At 38.8% G+C, this 19,383-nt stretch overlaps 1 protein-coding gene across 4 annotated transcripts in view; it reads right to left on the bottom strand.

The window, feature by feature from the left end:
- Positions 1-19,383, bottom strand: part of RNF111 (ring finger protein 111) — a 49,188-nt gene that overhangs the window by 12,850 nt on the left and 16,955 nt on the right. For 3 of the 4 annotated variants that reach the window (XM_072345241.1, XM_072345240.1, XM_072345243.1), the window contains exons 3-10: positions 12,122-12,248; positions 9,645-9,808; positions 8,263-8,460; positions 5,269-5,588; positions 4,175-4,430; positions 3,190-3,541; positions 1,353-1,478; positions 455-581 (exon numbers count right to left, since the gene is read on the bottom strand). In XM_072345241.1, the coding sequence (XP_072201342.1) occupies positions 455-581; positions 1,353-1,478; positions 3,190-3,541; positions 4,175-4,430; positions 5,269-5,588; positions 8,263-8,460; positions 9,645-9,808; positions 12,122-12,248 (1,670 nt within the window). The remainder of the gene's footprint in view (positions 1-454; positions 582-1,352; positions 1,479-3,189; positions 3,542-4,174; positions 4,431-5,268; positions 5,589-8,262; positions 8,461-9,644; positions 9,809-12,121; positions 12,249-19,383) is intronic. The other variant, XM_072345242.1, reaches the window with a different exon arrangement.

The raw sequence follows: 19,383 nt of genomic DNA, 5'->3' as shown, positions 1-19,383 counted from the left end.
AACCAACCAAATCTCTAGACAGAATTCAAGATGCATATGCGAACCTTCAAATGAAATAAAGCACCAGTGCCAACTCTTATGCACTGGGTGGAAAGCTGGTACCTTTAACAACATAAAACTCATTAAAAGAACACAAAAAAATTTTAAAAAATCAGATGCAGAGGGTCAATGCAGTGTAATGCATGTGACAATTTAGTTCAAATGTTTCATTTTACAAGAGCTGAAGTTAGAAATGTTAGTGTCCTGAACTATTTTCACTTATTAGACATGAACCTGTTCTTCTAGCTCCATATTTAGGAGCAGTGCAAAAACTTCAGATTGTTTCCTTTTTCAGTTGAGCCACTAACATTTGTTTACACACGTCTAAATAAATACAGTAACTCTTAAAATAATTCTCCTGACAAAATAATTATGCTGACCAATGATCATGATTTTTCACATGCCGTCTCCTTACCATTAGAGGAAGAGCCCCTATTTGCAAGTGATGAAGTCGAGGAGGTGCATGGTAGTGGGCCAAGTGAGGATGCAAGGGTCCTGGAGGATAAGTAGCTGCAGTCACACCAGCTTCAATTCCCAGTTCCCTGTCATATGAACAAAAGTGGCATTACAGTAGATGTACATCTTGCCTCCAAAACAATTCCCTCACTTTGGACAGCATTAAACTATAACACGACTACAGTAGCTGTGATAAGTAACATTTTTTTTTTCTTAAACATATTTAAATTTTCCTAAAAATATTCTCAATCCTACCACTAGCTAAAACCAGGTTTAAAATCAGGTATGAAGACTCGGTATGATAAATTAATAGAGACAATAAAATTTTATGGTGCAGAGCAGTATCAGCATGGAGTCTTCTCTGCAGTTCATTTGCTGTGACAACAGAAGTCATCACTCATGCATTTCCTTAATGATGCAAAAGTACTTTTTTCCAGATAATATATAGCAGAATTTAAATCCAACCTTCATACTGAGCATGATGCAATTTTAAGTAAGCTTGGATAAAGGTGGGGGGGAATAGATTAGCTTGTGACTCAAATCCAAATCCTATTTTGCAATGAACAGATACACAATAATTGTATTCAGCAACATTTTACTTATTTATTTTAAAATCAATTACTGAAATTAACTACCTACCACCAGTGACACTCAATTCCATTTAAAAAGCAATGTATATAAAGCCCTAGAAACATTTAACATATTGAGTGCTGTAAGCAACATTTCAAAGCCATAGCAAAGTCTAATGAATTTTAAATTGCAGGTGCACACAGCACTTTCTAAAGTCACAGTCAGCATTTAACAGCAGGTCTGTTGTCTTAAGTCCCCAGAAACTGAAACTGTATCTGATTACTAACCAGGCAGATCTCTCTGGAGCTTGTCGAGGATGGGAAGACATTGTCTGAGGCACATGAATGTGATGTCCATGACCGTAATTTGGATGCATTCTGTGAGGATGTGGAGGAGGTCGTTCGTGAGCACGTCTAAACAACATAAAACAAGAACAGTTAATTTAATGTACTTGTTAGTGGTGAGTCAGTAAGATTTTAATCAGTGTTACAGCCTGAATTACTTGAATAAACTGAAATTAAATAAAATACACAGAACATTCCTCAAACTGTTTTAATTTTAATTTATTTCTAAAGTCAGAAGCTGACTTAGTACTCCAATGTGAAATTAGCCATGTTTCATATAAGGCAATACACTGGGATGTACCACCAAAACACGGGGTGCACCACGTCACCCACTGTGATCTGGTCTTCACCTGGTAGACATGATTACAGAAGACAGGCACAGCATTTAATCCTAATTTCTAACCACAGGATAGGAATGGAATCCAAATGTACACGCACATGGTGGCCATGTCAAGACTAAGAATCACTTGTGGAAATGCTACAGAACTGCATCTTAGTCTATTTCTAATAAAACTGTAACAGCAAAAAATCATTAGGGGAAAAAATAGATACACTAGTCAGAGGACATGTCCCTTGAAACACATTCTTATCCTAGCTCAAGAAATAAGAGCTGTGTTCATATCAGCCAAGAGACCTGAATTTTATTAAGAGCAATGGACTGCATTCTGATTCAGTCCCACCTTAAACTTCTGGACAGAGTAGATTAAACATTTGGTACAGAGCTAGGAAAGTAAAAAGTTATTTTACGGCATACTTTTCTAACCAACTTAAACTGACACTTCCCCAGAGAAATCTATCAAATTTGAATAAATTGTGTTAGAAGTACTAGTTTCCTGCAAATGGGACACACAAATGTGAGAATAGAACTATAGGCAAAACCTATTTATAGTCTCACCTCTCTTTAGTTTATTAACCATCTAAGTATGGGGAAAATTTGGAACATATTTTACCAAAGATCCTAAAAATGCTGTCTGATATTCACAGGCAATGCACCTTCACACACTGCTATCAATTCATTCTGCTGTTCTACCCAAAATTTAAGACCTAACAATGAAGACTCTAACTGCTCCCTACTTGCAATCCATTATCATTACAAGGTAAACTAAGTACAAAGCTATCTCATAAGCTATTTATAGAAACGAACTATGAAACATTGACATAGATTTAGTTTACGAACAGTAATATCTCCTAAACGTTATCACTACAAATCAACACTGGTCATATTTTCATAAGCATTATTCAGTCTCTTCCTTTTCTTCTAAAGATGTGAAGGTGCAGTAAAGGTATATGTAGGTATTTAGGATTAAATCTTTATTAAACCTGGTAAACCATCTCTTATATGTCAATTTTATTTTAAAGTATTAGTTAAATGTAAAAAGGATTTAAAAAGTACCAAAATGGCAAAAGACAATTCCAGGGAACATACTTGGAAGGAGCTTATGACATACTTCCTAGGCTGTTCAGCTATACAAATGAATTCGAGCTAGCTATCTGGAGGATAACTAACGGGCAAGAGAAACATAAGCTTTGTTTCTCTTCTGTGCCACATTCATTGGGCTTCTTTCCTCACCTGTAGACGTTACTGAGAGAAGTAATGGAACAAGTTCAGTCTTAATGCTCACTCAACCACAATGGTACTTAAAGGCACTTCTTACCATGGTTTAACACTAACAGTTCCTAGCCATGCAATTACAATTTGAGATTCACATGCAGTATTTTACAAACCTGAGAGAAACGAATTATATGTTTAGTTATTGTTCTGAGTACATTTGTGACATACGTTGGGTGCTGCATCATTCTTCTTCTCTGGACCTCCATCCTCTGGATCACTTCATGAGCATGAAGCCTCTGTGCTGGAGGAGCTGTTGCAGGGATGTGATGGGATATAGCCTGGTGCGCTGCCGGAAGATGCTGGGGAATCGGAGCAGCTGCATTGGCTAAAGGATGAGTTGGTGGTGGAGGTGGAACAGGATGAGAAGATGCATGAGAGGAGATTGAAGGATGGAAGGGATGCACTGGATGAGGGATAACATAATCTACTTGGGGTGGAGGTTGTGGCTGAGGAGGAGGATTTCCATGAGAATGGGGACATGCAGAAGCTTGATGGTGAAGAGGTCTGGTCAAAGAAGCATCTGCAATGAAGAAATCAGCAACTTTTAATCCTGTCAAAAGCAGCTTCTGGGCTGAATTTGTAAAACCAGTATCTTCACACAAGTGCTTCAACATTATTACACCAACATAAACAACAGCATCATGGGAATATGTAATTTCAGTGATATTTCCTATAAATCCACACTTTCAAATACTACTACTTTACTTGTTAATGTTGGCCAAAAAAAAAATCTACCTGTGATAAATGCTTACAAGGTCATGCATGGTAAGAAATTTTACTTTAAATATTCTGATTTTTCCCCTCAACCCAATATTTTGTAAACACAATAAGACAAAAGAAATCAGATGAGAGTTGATTGAGTCTGCTCAAGCACAACTCTGACAACCAGGGGAAGTAAACAAAAAAACATTACTAAAATACAAATTATTATTTTCATAGGAATTACATTTTTTGAAGTCTAAAAAACATTAACAAGACCTGCCACTCAAAAACTTACTTCCACAAGAAAATATTTAAACTTTCCATAGGTTCTGTTTAATTCCTCTACATAAGATTAACTTGGTTTTAAGATCAAAGCAAGAAGGTAGTAAACTTTTATTATGCTGTCAGGGAAGATTATTTTTCCTCTTCCCCCCATACAGCCAGTACTTACAAGGAGAATGCATATAATGGCGACAGGAAGAAAGCGATGCCTGAGGAGGAGGTTGGGGCTGAGGCTGTGCAACCATACTTGATCCATATCCATCTATTGTTAGCGATTGGCTTGGGCCAGCACCAGTCTGATGCCCATAAATTGCAGTTCGAGATGAAGAACCAGGACAGCAGGGGTCGAAAGCAGATGTTCCATGAAAAGCACCACTTCCATGACTTCTTATACCACTGCTGCTTAAGTCTACTGGCAATGCCTGCTGCATAAACAAATTATCTTTTTTTTTTCAAGCAATTCTTCAGCCACTGAAAACAAAGTTATCCTCAAATATAACATGATAAAAATAGGAGTAAATGTGATCTCAAGCAATTGGAATCCAGCTTTTTAAGTTTGGAGACTTGATTCTGGAACATTCTTTAGATATGGTTAGCATTTCTTATTTCTAAATTATTGAACCTGAAAACAAGACTGAGCCAAAAAATACTATGATAGATGAACTGACATGTATGTGAGAGCTACTGTGCATTAAATTATTTGCAGGCAAACAACATGCTTTAGCATTTTTAGTTGTGCCTAATGCAGTAAGATAAAACAGACTGATAGTTCCACACACAGTAAATTACATTTCCACAGTATTGTTCTTAGGATTTGTAACCATTCTGTTTTAGATTTGTGATTTTAGTTAAAGTCTTAAAAATAAAATGATTTTAGAAGAGAATTTTTCCTTTCATGAACAGAATATTAAGGGAAGAAACATTCAATTCTAAAGCAGCACAGCTTTTTACAGAACTACTACAATCTGTACAGTATAATGCAAAGTATTTATGGTTTTTCTGCTTAAATAGCAAAATAAAATAATATCATCTTACAGTCACCAGGAGAACATCAGTTGTCAATGATTACTTATTGGGTTATGGCTTGTTGTTACATTTCCTTTTGTGCCCATACAGTATAACTTAATTTTTCCTTTTAGTTCCCTCCTAAAATATCTACCATAGAACATGAAAATAACCCACAATTCAGCATCCTATTCTAGTCTTTCATACTTAAATAATAACTTGGATTTACAAAGAAAGACTCATAAAAATGAAACTTGCCTGGTCATGGTAACTGGTGCCAGAACTGCTGCTCGCTCCACAAGGTGCAGGCACTGGAGGAGGTCGTTCAACAGGGCAGCTGGTGTCACTGAATGAAGGAGACAAGGGAACTGCTGGGTGAGGGTTGTGGTGGTGATGGTGGTGGTGTTGAAAGTGGTGGCCGTGCTGCTGAAAGCAGCTTGTATGTGGGTGCCCCAATGCATGATGATTCTGTGAAGATCCTCCACATGGAGAATGCTGAGGGCAGCATGATGGTAACCTTGGCATGGCTGGAGGGCCGGTTTCCAGTGTCGTATTAGATGCAGTTCTTCTTGTATCATCTTGAAATTAAAGCCAAGATTGAAGAAGTTAGTAAAGCTGATCACCAAAAAACAACATCTGAAAAATCTTTGGTATTAAATAATTAACTAATTGGAAAATAGATCTAGATTAAAATAAAACAAACTGGAATAAAGAGGAAAAAATAAACAAGATTTTACTATGCTTGTCAAATGAACCAAAAATGAATAGTTCAGGTGGATATATTCATGGGAATGACTAGAGGAAGTAAACTAACACTTATCTTATTATTCCAATAATTTAAGAAAGGAGGAAAGATCATCTCTGTGGCTAGTGTGAACAGATCTATTTTGATCCAGCTTTTTTTGTACATCATCTGACTTGGAGGGACGAGTAGTCATGTCTCAGTAAAGTTTTAAGTACCACCTGTACAATCAACTCTTTTATACATCATTTTCTATACAGATTTATACAGACGTGCTTTCATCTATGGGTTTAAGGATTCTAAATGCATCCTTCACTTCCTCGCAATGCACATTTAAAAAAAAACACACAACACACTGTAATGGAAGATTGCATTCCCAGTGAACTATATTCTGTCTCCTCAGAAACAGGACTGTTGTTCAGTTATAACTGAGCCATCTCAACGAGATGCAAAATGCTCCTGAACAACCTTATCTATCTGTGTCAAGAAAGGGAGCCAGGAGACCTGCATGGTTAACAGGGAACTGCTTGGCAAACTCAAGTGGAAGAGGAGAGTCTGCAGACCATGGAAGGAGGGACTGGCCACTTGGGAGGACTACGATACTGCTGTCAGAGGATTTAAGGAGTCAACTAGGAAAGCTAAGGCCTCCTTCAAATTAAACCTTGCAAGAGGGGTCAAGGACAACAGAAAGGGGTTCTTTAAATACCTTGCAGATAAAACTAATGCTAGAGGCAATATAAACCCACTGATGAATGAAGTGGGTGCCCTGGTGACAGAAAATACAGAGAAGGCAAGTTACTAAATGACGCCTTTGTCTCTGTCTGTACTACTGGAGCCCCATACCCCTGAGGCCACAGAGAAAGTCAGGATCAAGGAAGAATTTGCCTCAGTTAATGAGGACTGAGGTTAAGGCTCAATTAAGTAATCCAAACATCCATAAATCCATGAGTCCTGATGGATGCACCTGCAGGTGCTGAGGTAGAAGTCATTGCTAGTCCATTCTCCATTGTCTTTGTTAAGTTGTAAGAACAAGAAGAAATCAAATGTCGCTCCAGTCTTCAGAAATGGCGAGAAGGAAGACCCAAGCAACCATAGACCAGTCAGTATCACCTCCTTCCCTGGAATAGTGATGGAACAACTTATCCTCAGTGCTGTCTCTAGGCTTATCAAGGATAAGAGAAGAGGGTCATTAGGGGCAGTTAACATGGCTTCACTAAGGGGAACTCAAGCTTAACCAACCTGATAGCCTTTTATGAAGACATAACCAGGTGGATAGATGGTGGGTAAAGCAGTGGGTGTGGTCTATCTTGATTTTAGTAAAGCATCTGACAGCATCTTCCACAGCACCCCGGCAGATAACCTGAGGAAGCGTGGTCTGGACAGTGATGTGGATTGTGAACTGGCTGAAGGAAAGAAGCCAGAAAACTGTGGTCAATGGGACAGAGTCCAGTTGGTGGCCTGTATCCAGTGGAGTCCCTCAAGGGTTGCTACTGGGACCAGTACCGTTCAATTTATTCATCAGCAACTTGGATGAGGGAATAGAGCGCACTATCAGCAAGTTTGCTGATGACACAAAACTGGGAGGAGAGGCTGACATGCCAGAAGGCTGTGCCACCATCAAGACCTAGACAGGCTGGAGAGTTGGGCGGGGAGAAATTTAAAGAAATATAAACAAGGGCAAGCATAGAGTCTTGCATCTGGTCAAGAACAACCCCAGGTACCAGCATAGGTTGGGGACTGACCTGTTGGGCAGTGTAAAGGAAAGTGACCTGGGGGGTCCTGGTGAAGAGTAGGATGACCACAAGCCAGCAGTGCACCCTTGTGGCCAAGAAGGCCAACAGCATCCTGTGGTGCATTAGAAGGGCTGTAGTCAGCAAGTCGAGAAAGGTTCTTCTCTCCCTCTACAATGCCTTGGTTAGACCACATCTGGAATACTGTGTCCCATTCCGGGCCCCTCAGTTCAAGAAGAAGGAACTGCTTGAGAGAGTCCAGCATCCACAAAGAGGGAATAGCATGGAGGAGACCGAGGGGTGAACTCATTATTGTTTATAAATATGTAAAGCATGTGTGTCAGGATGGAGCCAGGCTCTTCTCAGTGACATCCAATGACAGGAAAAGGGGGCAATGTGTGCAGACTGGAATATAAGAGGTTCTACATAAATGTGAGAAAAAACATCTTCATGGTAAGATTAATGTAACACTGGAATGGGCTGCCCAGAGAGGTTTTAAGGTCTCCTTCTCTGGAGACATTCAAAACCCACCTGGACACATTCCTGGACCCAATCTAGGTGTTCCTGCTCCAGCAGCAGGACAGGACTAGGTGATCTTTCAAGGTAGTTTCTAACTCCTGACATCCTGTGTTTCTGTGAAATCAATCATCTTTTCCAGATTTTTTTCCTCTCCACTTTTCACACTCACTCTTAACTTTTCACCGCTATCTGTTTAGCCTCCTCTACTGCTCTTGTACTGGCAGGCAATAAACCAATTTAGAAAGCTCTCTTATTCTGTACCTCCAGCTGAAGTACCAGCAGTGCTGCTATTGGGAAGACTAGAAGTTGTCTCTGGCGCTGCAGAAGGCTGGCTGGTGGAGACGTTTGGAGCTGCATCAGAGGCCTGCTCTGAGGTAGACGAACTAGAACTGTTACTGGAAGCAGAACTCACGACCTGAGGCTCCACTCTAGCTGATGTGGTTGGCACAACTGTTGGCTCTGGCAGGAAAAAGAAAAGTTTTCACATTCTGTAAACTTTCAAAGTTGTTAAGATTTTTTTTAATTGATATCTGTAGGTTTAAAATTATTCTTACAATACACGCTAGCCTTGCCAGATGCTGAGAAAGTCAGATATAAAAATGAGTATAAAATAGAAAAGTGAATTGTTTTACTTGTGTGTGAACATTTGCTCACGTATTTGCTGAAGTCTTCCATAAATAACAGGCAAACCATTCTGTGATTAAGTTATTCTATGACTTCTTACCACCTCTCAATGCCTACAAAGCACAGGAAAGGTTCTGGATAACTAAGCAAGGTTGTAAAACATTGAAACTAGCTGAACTGCCTTATAAGCTTCAGCCACTCTTGACGCACAGTATTACAGGCACCAGCAACATAAACTTTTTTTCTAGTCTCAGTACACATTAAGTAGTCAATATATTTTACAGGGTGAGGGAAAATACACTACTTGATAAATGCTGCTCTTGACCACACGTCGGTGCACAGGCTACACTGTTTTTTAAAGATATTTTGTGACACAATTCAAATTGTTTCAAAAAATCTGCTTTTGACTATATTTGAAATTTCTCCTTACTGACAGAGTGAGTAATGACACGCCTAAGAACAGAAGATGTCGTAGAAAGTAAGATGATCACTTTTTTTTTTAGTAAAAATATGTGTTGCAAGACATTGGCTTCTGACACGCTCAGAGAGGGAACTGTCACCAAAAAAAGTTCCTTTTAAAAAAGTTAATACATCCTCCCTTCTGAACAACCAGCACCACCATCACATCAGGTTCAGACTTCTTCCACAGCCTTTTGACAATGCCTGGAAATTGCTCTGAAAATTATCATCACCACAAAGCCTGAATGCCAAACTTAGTGGATTTTAATGATAGGAAACCACAGAACATTACAATTTCAGAAGCCTAGAGCATCCTTTACTAGTTCAGTTCTTTATGAATTACTATTACACACAGTTTTTCCACTAAATGGTACAACAGAGTTAATACAATTCTGTCCTATCCTATCCTATCCCCTTTGTCATGGTTTTATGACTTTTGGTTACCGGTATTCCACATCATAACATCATGCAGTGCATTGGGATGTGCATAAAGTATTAATGCTCCACTGATCATCCTGCCCCTAAAAAAGGAAGAGACTTCAGAGACCAATGTGGCTTACCATCTTCATCCACCGTAAGGTCCACTACCTCTGCTGCGTTCTGTCTCAGTGGCTGTATGACTGTGGAAATCCTGCTGCGGTTCCGCTGTTCTTGAGGCCGTGAAGCGTGAGTACTAGAGCTTTGTCCCCACTGGGATCTTGAGTGACCAAGAGTTGAACGAGACCTTAAAAACACATCGCCTTAAGTACTGACCCAAACCTTACATTTACTATTTTTTCTCCTCAATGTTTCAGAAGCTGTTTAAGTTTTTTTCCCCCTTTTTAATAACAAAAAAGCATTTTGGTTATGCTGAAATACACATCTAGTGAGTGTGGCGTGGCAGGGTATTTAGAAGCACTATTTCAGACTTCACCAGATAACTTAACGGAAAGTGTCCAACATGTAATCCTATGAACTAAATACTGGTATTTTATTAACAAAAAAAAAAAAACACACAACAAATCACTGTGAAACCCTACGGCATCAGTCATGCAGTAGCTATACCTAATGTTACTACTTTGTTAGAGAAATCTAAGATTCTCTGAATTTTACACCACCCCTACACAGTCTGAAACAGCAGATCTATGAATGGTGATAGAAGAGCAAAGATGATAAAAACCTGTAACAATTAAGATCTTCTGAGCATTAATTTGTGTCAGTGTTTTCAGAGGATCATTTCTGAACTTTTAAAGTCCAGAGATTGCTTTGGATATTTATCTTGTGAATATTACTTCCCTTGTGCCCTCAAAGAATAAACACAGCTTTGTGTAACGTTTAACAAAGCTCAAGTGAAATGCAGCTTGAGAAAAGGAAATCCTATGCCTGTACCATTCCTAAGGAAATGGGGGATTTTTTTTTTCCCTGTAGACTAACAGCATCCATCCTACTTAATTTAGTCACACAAATCTGAATGCTCAAGTCAATGATGCTTTGAAGTTTAAGCTAAGAGATTACTATCATTAATTGGGAAAAGGATATTTCACTGAAAGATATTTACCACCGACTCTCCTATTCACACCAAATACCTCCATTTTCCAATTTGGAAAAACAACATACACAAACTTCAGTAACTCAGCAGTGAAGAAAAGGGAATTACTTTGCTAAAAACAAAACTCACTGCACAAATCACCACAGAGTTCAGTCAACATTTCTATTCTTCCTGTATTCCTTTCACTTCTCTAACAAAGGAGAGCAAGGAGTTTTCCAGTAGTGCAACAACTATGCTTGCTACAGTCTCAACTGGCTTACATTTCAATTGCATGCAAGCACATTTTCTTAAGGTTTGCATTCAGAGGAAGTCTAAGTAGACCCACGTGTATGTTTTGCATGTCATACTGACATTCCAGAATGAAATTTACCTCCCAGGTGCCTTTAAGTACTTCACAATTTACTCCAGAAATGACATACACTTTTCCAAATCTAATCATTTACATTAGTTTGCATTCTGTAAGTTCTTCTGTTAAAAGCATACACACTGCTACTCAACTCATTCTTTGGAAAAGTTTTAGTTCTAGATTATTCAATGCAAATGACAGGCAGGTATAAAGCTTAGCCTTAGATTTCACAGAGAAGAGCCGGTAGCACTACAGAGCATCAGAAGAGGATGATTTTCACCCAAGAATGCACTTTTACCTTCTCTAAAATAGAGAAAATTTTCTCACCTATACAAAAAAAAGAGAGAAGAAGGGAAAGCATTTATTTTGCTCTGAGTATTATGGTGAGTTTTTTAAATAGTAACCATAATGTTCAGTTTGCTTACTGCATTTACAATTTTATACTGAACTACCATTAAGGCTTCCAACAGCTGCCTTTGGTCTTTACGTTGTGGTTTGGCAAAACAGATGTGCTTGAACCACAAAAAAATCTACATAAGAACTCCTTTATGTTCATAGCGTAAAAGACATTTCCAGGCATTCTGGGATCAAGATTTGAACTGAAGACTCTTCTTTACCATAGAAAACCTCCCTGATTTTCTTCTATTACTGTACTTTTTTTGTTTAAATCACATAGAATCATGACATTCTTCAACATAAACAAAACAATTTCTTTAATCTTCTCATGAAGCCTTCAGCTGAAAGTTTCCACAGTGAAGTCCAGAAGCCTGAGGTAAAGGGTTTCTTAATAGGCTCACACTTTATCTGACCATTCCATTACGATCTTTAAATAGCAACAATAATAACAGTTCCTTTGAGAAGTCTGCATGTTACAAGGTCTACCAATCTGAACAGACTAAAATTTAAATTCCCCATTGGTTTGGTGTCATCCTTGTTGAAATTGACACCAACACATCAGTAAAACTGAGAGGAGGGATGCTGCTCTTGTTTTGGTGGTACTGTTACAAAAGGCAATTGGCTTTTTGAACCACAAATGCAAACTGGATCAGCTGATGAGAATTTCTGAAACACCACCTTATGGACTTTTAATGACATAGGTTCCCCCTTGTGACAAACACTGAGTTCAGCATAACCATGTTAAGACCAAGAGAGGCAAGTCCCACCTGTAGCTCTCACCAACGGTAACAATCTCCACTTCACTGTCTGTTGAGGTAACGTTTATTTCTTCGTTAGCAGTGACCTGGGGTGTGGAAGATGCTTCAATCACCACAACATCTTCATCAATACTTCCTGATGAGGAAATAAAAAAGTTTGTAGACTTCATCTCATGAGCTGTCATGCAAAACTAGTTTTTTTTTCCTAGCCTTAAGATGTACAATTCATACAGTATGTCAAAACTTCAAGTGCAACTGTCCTATACAGGACCTAACTATCAGAGACAGCAATTATATTTTAAACATTAAAGTGAAAACACAGAAGATAGAACACATACAGAGAGAAGAAATAATACAGTTATGTAAATTAATGTTCTACTGTGTACTACAAGCAACTCTGGTGAGTTTTATTAACTGTAACACATTGAAATTCAGTCATTTAATGTAAATACAAAAACTTCCAGGCTAGCAAAGCAGGAGTGGTTTGTTATCTTTAATAGCTTTATTTCTTCCTTGTCCATAGGCATTCCAATCTCAAGGCCAGAGAGTAGAATAAGGAAAAAGCGATTCACCAACTAATAAACGCTGTTTCCAAAACAGGATGAAGATCACCAAGAGCGGTCTTACAAGCATCTTTAAATCTACAATTTCACTGACATTCACAATCTTACACCAGACAGAGTTAAAATGGAACTATTAAGCTGTATTAAAGCAAGCCCCAAAATCCCCACAAAATCAACTCAGAGAAAAGTTCTGATATGAAATCATTTCTGGAAGAGTGGCTGAAGTTCCAGCCTAACGATGAGACATGGAAACCTCTCTATAGCTACAATATTGGTAGTGACAAGTTTGAGCTACCTAGAATACTTAAATTGGGCTATGGATTTATTCACTATTACAATACTGCTGAGCACAACAGAATTTGTTAAATAAATGAGCTAGATAACTTAGAAATAGCAAGTCTACCAATCTGGCAGATCTCTTTCGAGGGCTGCCAATTTCTTCAAGAAAACTGCCTGAAGAACTAAGTCTCTTCCAAGTCTGCCCTGTACACACTGTTCCAGCTGCTTTACCCTATGACAAGGTATATGCTCCTTCATTCATTTGCAGCAAGCAACAGCTTCCTGGCCTAGTAGAAGGACGCACTGCTGTAACTAATATTCATAAGAGCCCTGCAACCACTGAGCTGCATCCTCATAACTGAAACAGGAGAGACAAACAAAGGTCTGTGGTGATGGGCAGGGCTCTACTCCCACCCCCAAGCTCTAAGATTTCTTGGTTTTGGGAAAGAAACCATGAAACTGCATTTCAGATTTTCCAACAGTCTTTTGTTACTGGTTGTACTCAGCCCAGAGAGATGGTGCCTGCAGATGGAACAGGTCATGCTTCTAAAAACTGGTATTGACCAAAATGTCGTGATCAGAAGCAGTATGTGACAAAATCAGATCTCAGAACTCACATGACAACTTTGGCAAAAACTGAGATTACTAACACAGCATCTACAAAATAGTCACATGCTAAAACTGAAAAAATAGAGGAGCCGTTTTCTCAGTGTCAAAAAACTGCACTCAGCCTTCAACATATTCAAAGGTAAGTGAATGTTGGAAGCGTGACATCTTACGAATGACAGGCAAATACAAAACAGCTTCCTAACAAAAATCAGTTCTAGCGACTTCTCAGATAAAATCAGCCAGGCAGGCAGCTGCTCTGGGCTTCCAAATACACACTTCTCTTAAGTACATCTGAAAGAATTTTGGGAGTCTGAATGTCCTCAGACTCAATAATTACTTAAAATGATGACAGGTAAAGAATAGCACAAGGATTTGAACTCAGGTTTGATCTCACTGTTTCTGAAAGTAAACAGCACCTCCCGGAAGCATTGAATGTCATTAACTGTAGTGCATACCTCTACCTCACCTCTGAGGCATGTTTCTTGTCAAAACCAAGCAAAGCTCTCAGCTGGCATCTGTGCAATTCAGACACTCACCTTTGTGGTTTAAGAGTTGATTTTACTCCTTTTTAAAATAAATCTTTAGCTGTGATGTCATTTTACTGACTGCAAATTAGTCAGAAAACACCAGGATTGTTATTGGCTGAACAGTTTTAGAAACTCCGAAATTATTAATCAGGTCTTCAGGAAAACAGGTGAGGCTGCTATAAACGCCCCCCAGTGGAGCCGTATTTCAGCCTTCTGCACTTCCTACTGTCTGTGCCTTATAGCACTTAGGGAGTAGTTCTATAACTTATCTGAGAGATGCAAGTAAGAATTCTGCCAAAGGTAGTGAAATCTCAAGGTTGCTGGGTTGAAATACACAGACCCCAATCCTAGCAAAGCCATGCTGTTTTGTAAATTGATGTCAAGTAACTTCACAAGTTGAGTTGGCTTCTGAAGGTGAGCCTGACCAGGATTGCAAACTGAGCAGCTTGTTAGTGGACTTGCATTTCAAGCGCATCACCCCACGAAGGTAAAGGAAACCTTCAGTGAGACGACTCAAATAAAACAAATGGACTGTCAGAGATTTTGCTATATGGTTTCTAAAAATATTTGCTCAAGAGAATTTTGAGGCACTCAGGTGTGGCAGATATTTACCACACAGGTAACTCTTAGCAGATACCTGGTAAAGCCGTGGCTACACTGAAGCAGTAAACACGTAAACATACCTAAGGTATCTCCACAGGAATATCCTTTGAGTATACACACCTATAAAGAAAACTTAAGTTGTTAAGACTAGGTTTATAAAAGTAGCTTCAAAGAACATTTTCATGTCGGTAGTGCATAAAACCAACAGAATCTGACATTTCAATAAACCCTGTTTTTATTCACTGCATAATTTGCATGACACACCAACATCCAAGGGAGAAATAGAACAAGAACGTACTAGATGACAAGATACCTGCACACCTTTTTAAGTATTACTTTTGACCCTGCAGTTCACTACACAGGATGTTTTTACATATTCCACCGAGATGGAACACACTATTTGTTTTAATGAATATAACAGTCACTGACCAGTCATTTTCAGTCTGGACTGAGCTAACTTGACCTTAGTTTAAGGATAAATATTAACACCTTACTCATCAATGTATCACCTCAATGCTTGACCCTGTAAGAGACAGCTAAATCCGTATAACAAGTGTTACTGTGCTAATGCTATCCTAAAGGAAGTTATTCTCCCTTCAAAGAAAAGAGACTAGACTGATGGTAGTAAGGAGTTATCCAGATTTAAGAGTGTGAATTTCATTCTATTTTATAGCTACTCTCAACATAATAACCATGGTTATACAGCAAACAAAATTACCCTCCTGCAGGTATACGATGCTTCTCTCTCAGCCACCTCCTGAATCAGAAGACATAGCAAGCAAATTATACTCTAGTTGTGACTAAATTAGCCTTTGGGCTACCACTAATAGATTCATTCATTTTAAATGAGCTGGTTAAATGCAAAAATCCTACTGACGATCACAGGAAGAATTTTATTATTTACCACTCTTTTTTTCCCCTCTACCCTAACTCACAAATTTTACTTTGCAGCACAAGCAAAACACCAACTTTCAGTTTAAGTTTTGCAGATACTTCCAAATTCAGACTAACAGTAGCCAGTAATAAGGTTTTATATATGACCCTAATCTGAACAGGCTCAGAGTGATAATCATCCCTTAACAAGCAAAACAACCTCCAACCTACACACCCCCAACCTACAGCAAAGACAGCAAACCTGCCAGATTAATTTATTAACCTGAAAACAACTTCAATAGCATATTACTCTGTTGTCCATTAGTTTGGTCCTAAATGAGTATATCTTTTCCCCAAAAAACTGTAATATTTCCAAATGGTATCTGCTGGGTGCTGCTGATAGACCACGAGCAGTTCTGGGAAGAAAATTACTGTATTAAATAGTTCAGTAACCCAGAAGTGACAGGCAAGAGATGAAGCTGTGTTACACACAGCACCGTTACTCGCCTTCAGTGGACCATGACATGATCTGCATATTAATCAATCATCAGTTAACACCAATATCCCACAGAGGACACAAGTATTACTAATGTAACATCCAAATTTATGGCAGGCCAACTAGTGTCCTTCCTAGAGGGTACTCTGCAATTACCATGGGGTTTAACTAGATGAAATATAGTAAAATGGTGAAGAGGTTTTACAACATCCAGTTCCAAATGAGACAGCTTGACCAAGGGTAAATGAAAAAAAAACAAAACCATTTAAAACAAGAAGTCCATTCCCAGCGACAACTTATTTTGAGTTCCAGGCTTTCAATGGATCAGACCAACACTCAGATTGTGGCTCATGTTCTCTACCAGCTGCAAGAAGTAAACCAAGCCATGAGGGACAAAAAGCTGCAACCCTGTGAAGGAAGTCTCTCACATCACCCAACAGCCAAAGCATTACAGAGATCAGAAGGCTCATCTTTGCCTCTTCCTTTTTCATGGACAGCTGTGAGGAAGTGTCTAATTCCTTTCTGAGCTTGCTGTCTCTACAGCAGCTTGTGATGGTGAATTCAAGGTTACTACACGGTCAGTAACAGAGCATGAAATTGATAAAAGAATATCCTACTGGTGCTAATGAGCTCTGAGTTTCCTCGGAATATACTTTTCACCTTCTGTACAAGACAAGAGAAATTTCCAAGAACATACAAACTGCACAGTACTCTGCACCCTAGTGGAAAAGATGTTAGACAACCAGAACTTAGGGGATCTCATCCACCCATAAGCTATGCTGACAGGGGCTCACCCAAAACTCTACTTACTATTTTCAAATCATACACATTGACCTTATTCCTATCAGTTGCAATACAGCAAAGCAACTCCAGAAGTTGCCTTCAGCACAAAAAGCTGCAGCAGCCATACACTACTCAGCTCCTCCCCAGCCCTTTTCTACTATGGAACACATCAGAAAGGATATGGCATCCACTTCCCTGCTCACTGTTGAGATAAAAGCTCTAAATGATGAGCTGTATCAGTTACCAGGGGAATAGGAGAGCTTCTATTTTCAGGAGAGATTAAGTAACTGAAAAATCATTAACAACAGGCAGATCACTTCCATTTCATGCATGTTTATCTTGAACTGTTAATAGAAACCTGTTTAAATAAACAAGCAGCATTTCACATTCAGATAAGCATTTTCACCAGCCTCTGGCTTCTAAAGTACCAGATGTTTATATTCAATATTCTTGGAAGACATACAATAAGTATATTAGAGGACTCTGCCTCAGCTTGCTCCAATCAGCTTTGAACAAAAACCGCAGCAGCTTCTCATCAGCATCACATTCTAAGGAAAGCAGCAAGGCTTGTCTAGCACTAGCTTTTCAAAAGCACCACGTAATGTGCCAGACTTGCAGGAATTTTAAACCCTGTTAGGCCATCAATTTCTGACAATGTAAAATCCTACTTTTTTGTAGAAACAACATTTGTTGCAGGTCAGATTTACTGCCAGCTGAATAATGTAAAGCTGAACACCTGCTCCCAGCTCAGCTTTTTAAAGACTTCCCTGAAAGACTGGCTGCCTCCAAGTGCCATCCACAGCCTTTTTATATCCAAGCTGAAAAATCTGAAGTTTTACTGCAATATTACAGAGATCCAACTCCAGTAGCAAGTTGCAATTCTGCCACCCTTGATATGAAAAGTCAAAGGATTTTCTTTCTAGATGTTTACACACATTCTCCAAGGGCCAGAGAAAAGCTGCTGGGCTACCTAGCCAAAACACAGAATCAAAACAAGCATTCCACAACAAAAATGTTGCCGCTTGAAGTTATTTTATCTGTAAGCTGTTGGTTTTTATTATTACTATCAACTTACGAATTTGAATATATTCCTGAAAGCACTGCAGTTTCAACTATAACCATATCATTAAACTATACAGAGTTGTTTTCACATCATCCATGTCCCCAGCTCTTCTCTCCCTCTCCTGAACAAACTTCCTGTAGTCATCTTTAATGAGGACAGTGCCTTTTGTGGCAAGCAGTCGGTAAAACCATCTCATCTATTCCCAAGTGTCCTGATCTGGTACTTCTTCAATCTCCTCACACTCCTGAAGTGCAGAAGTTCCACCAGAAGAATAGCTGAAAACTTACAACAGAAAAGGGAAGAAAAGCTCTATGAAGTGTTTGGTGTTAGTTTGCTTTTTAATTTTATACAGACTTTTATAACCAGCTTTGTTAGAACAAACAAAAACAGCCGCCACACCTCCATTCATATCACGTTCCAAAATTAACCACAAATTCCTTTAGGTACAAGCACTGATTTATTATTTGTTGCAACAATAGCATTACTTTAATCCCTTGCAATACTCGAATGGTTTCCCTAAGAGATCCCAATATTTAAAGCAAACAAGTATTCTGACATATCCTTAATACAAACTGCTAGTAAGGAAGCCACAACAGTGCAGTGATGGTTTATGAAGTGTTTATAGGTATTACTGGATCTATTAAAATTGTATTTTTCTTTGCTGATTACTATTTTCCACCTTTTCTAAGTCTCTCCTTTAGTGCTTTAACATAGATGCTGCGGGCTTCATTCTTAGCAAAAGTTCCTACTCTTTCAATGTATTCTATCATTTCAGCAGATGCACCATGAAGGTTGCTTCATGTGCCAGAGTGAACTGTCCCTACCACTAACAGGCTACTATAGCAATGCTTAGCAACAACATCACACTTGACCACTATACATGGACATTACATATCTGTTTTCCCAGCTGGCCCCTAATATCTGGCCCAGTTAGTTCACTAAGCAGAAATGCGTTATCTCAGAGCAAAGAGCTACATAAAGTGTTAATCACACTCTTCCTAAAAATAGGACACTTGCACAAAAGAAGTCTGCTCAACTTCCCACTCTATCTTCAACGTAAACAAAAGGCTCACAACTTCTCCATCAATACATATACTCTCTGGAAAAATAAAGAAACAGAATTTACATGCTTTAAGTAGAATTACGTCCCAGCTTACTGTGTCAGTCCTGAAATACAGCTGCAATAATACACATTCAACAAAGCATATCTAGTTTCAGCTACAGCTTATATCAGTATTCTCATCTGAAATTAACTGGTGCAGAGCTGATCAATATGACATGAAAAGAAACACCACTTCATAAGTGAACTATATTTTTCAAAGCCTGTTTCAAGTAATATAAAAATAAAGCTACCAGACAACGCACTTATTTTACCACATGACTAGATGAAGTGCTTTACAAAGTCCAGGCTTCCTGCCATCAAAACAGCAGCACACTGAATGATCAGAAGTTACCTGAGCAGTTACCCTCCAAGG

This window comes from Excalfactoria chinensis, chromosome 10 (genome assembly GCF_039878825.1).
Source record: "Excalfactoria chinensis isolate bCotChi1 chromosome 10, bCotChi1.hap2, whole genome shotgun sequence".
Taxonomy (NCBI): domain Eukaryota; kingdom Metazoa; phylum Chordata; class Aves; order Galliformes; family Phasianidae; genus Excalfactoria; species Excalfactoria chinensis.
This window is presented reverse-complemented; position numbering and strand designations above follow the sequence as displayed.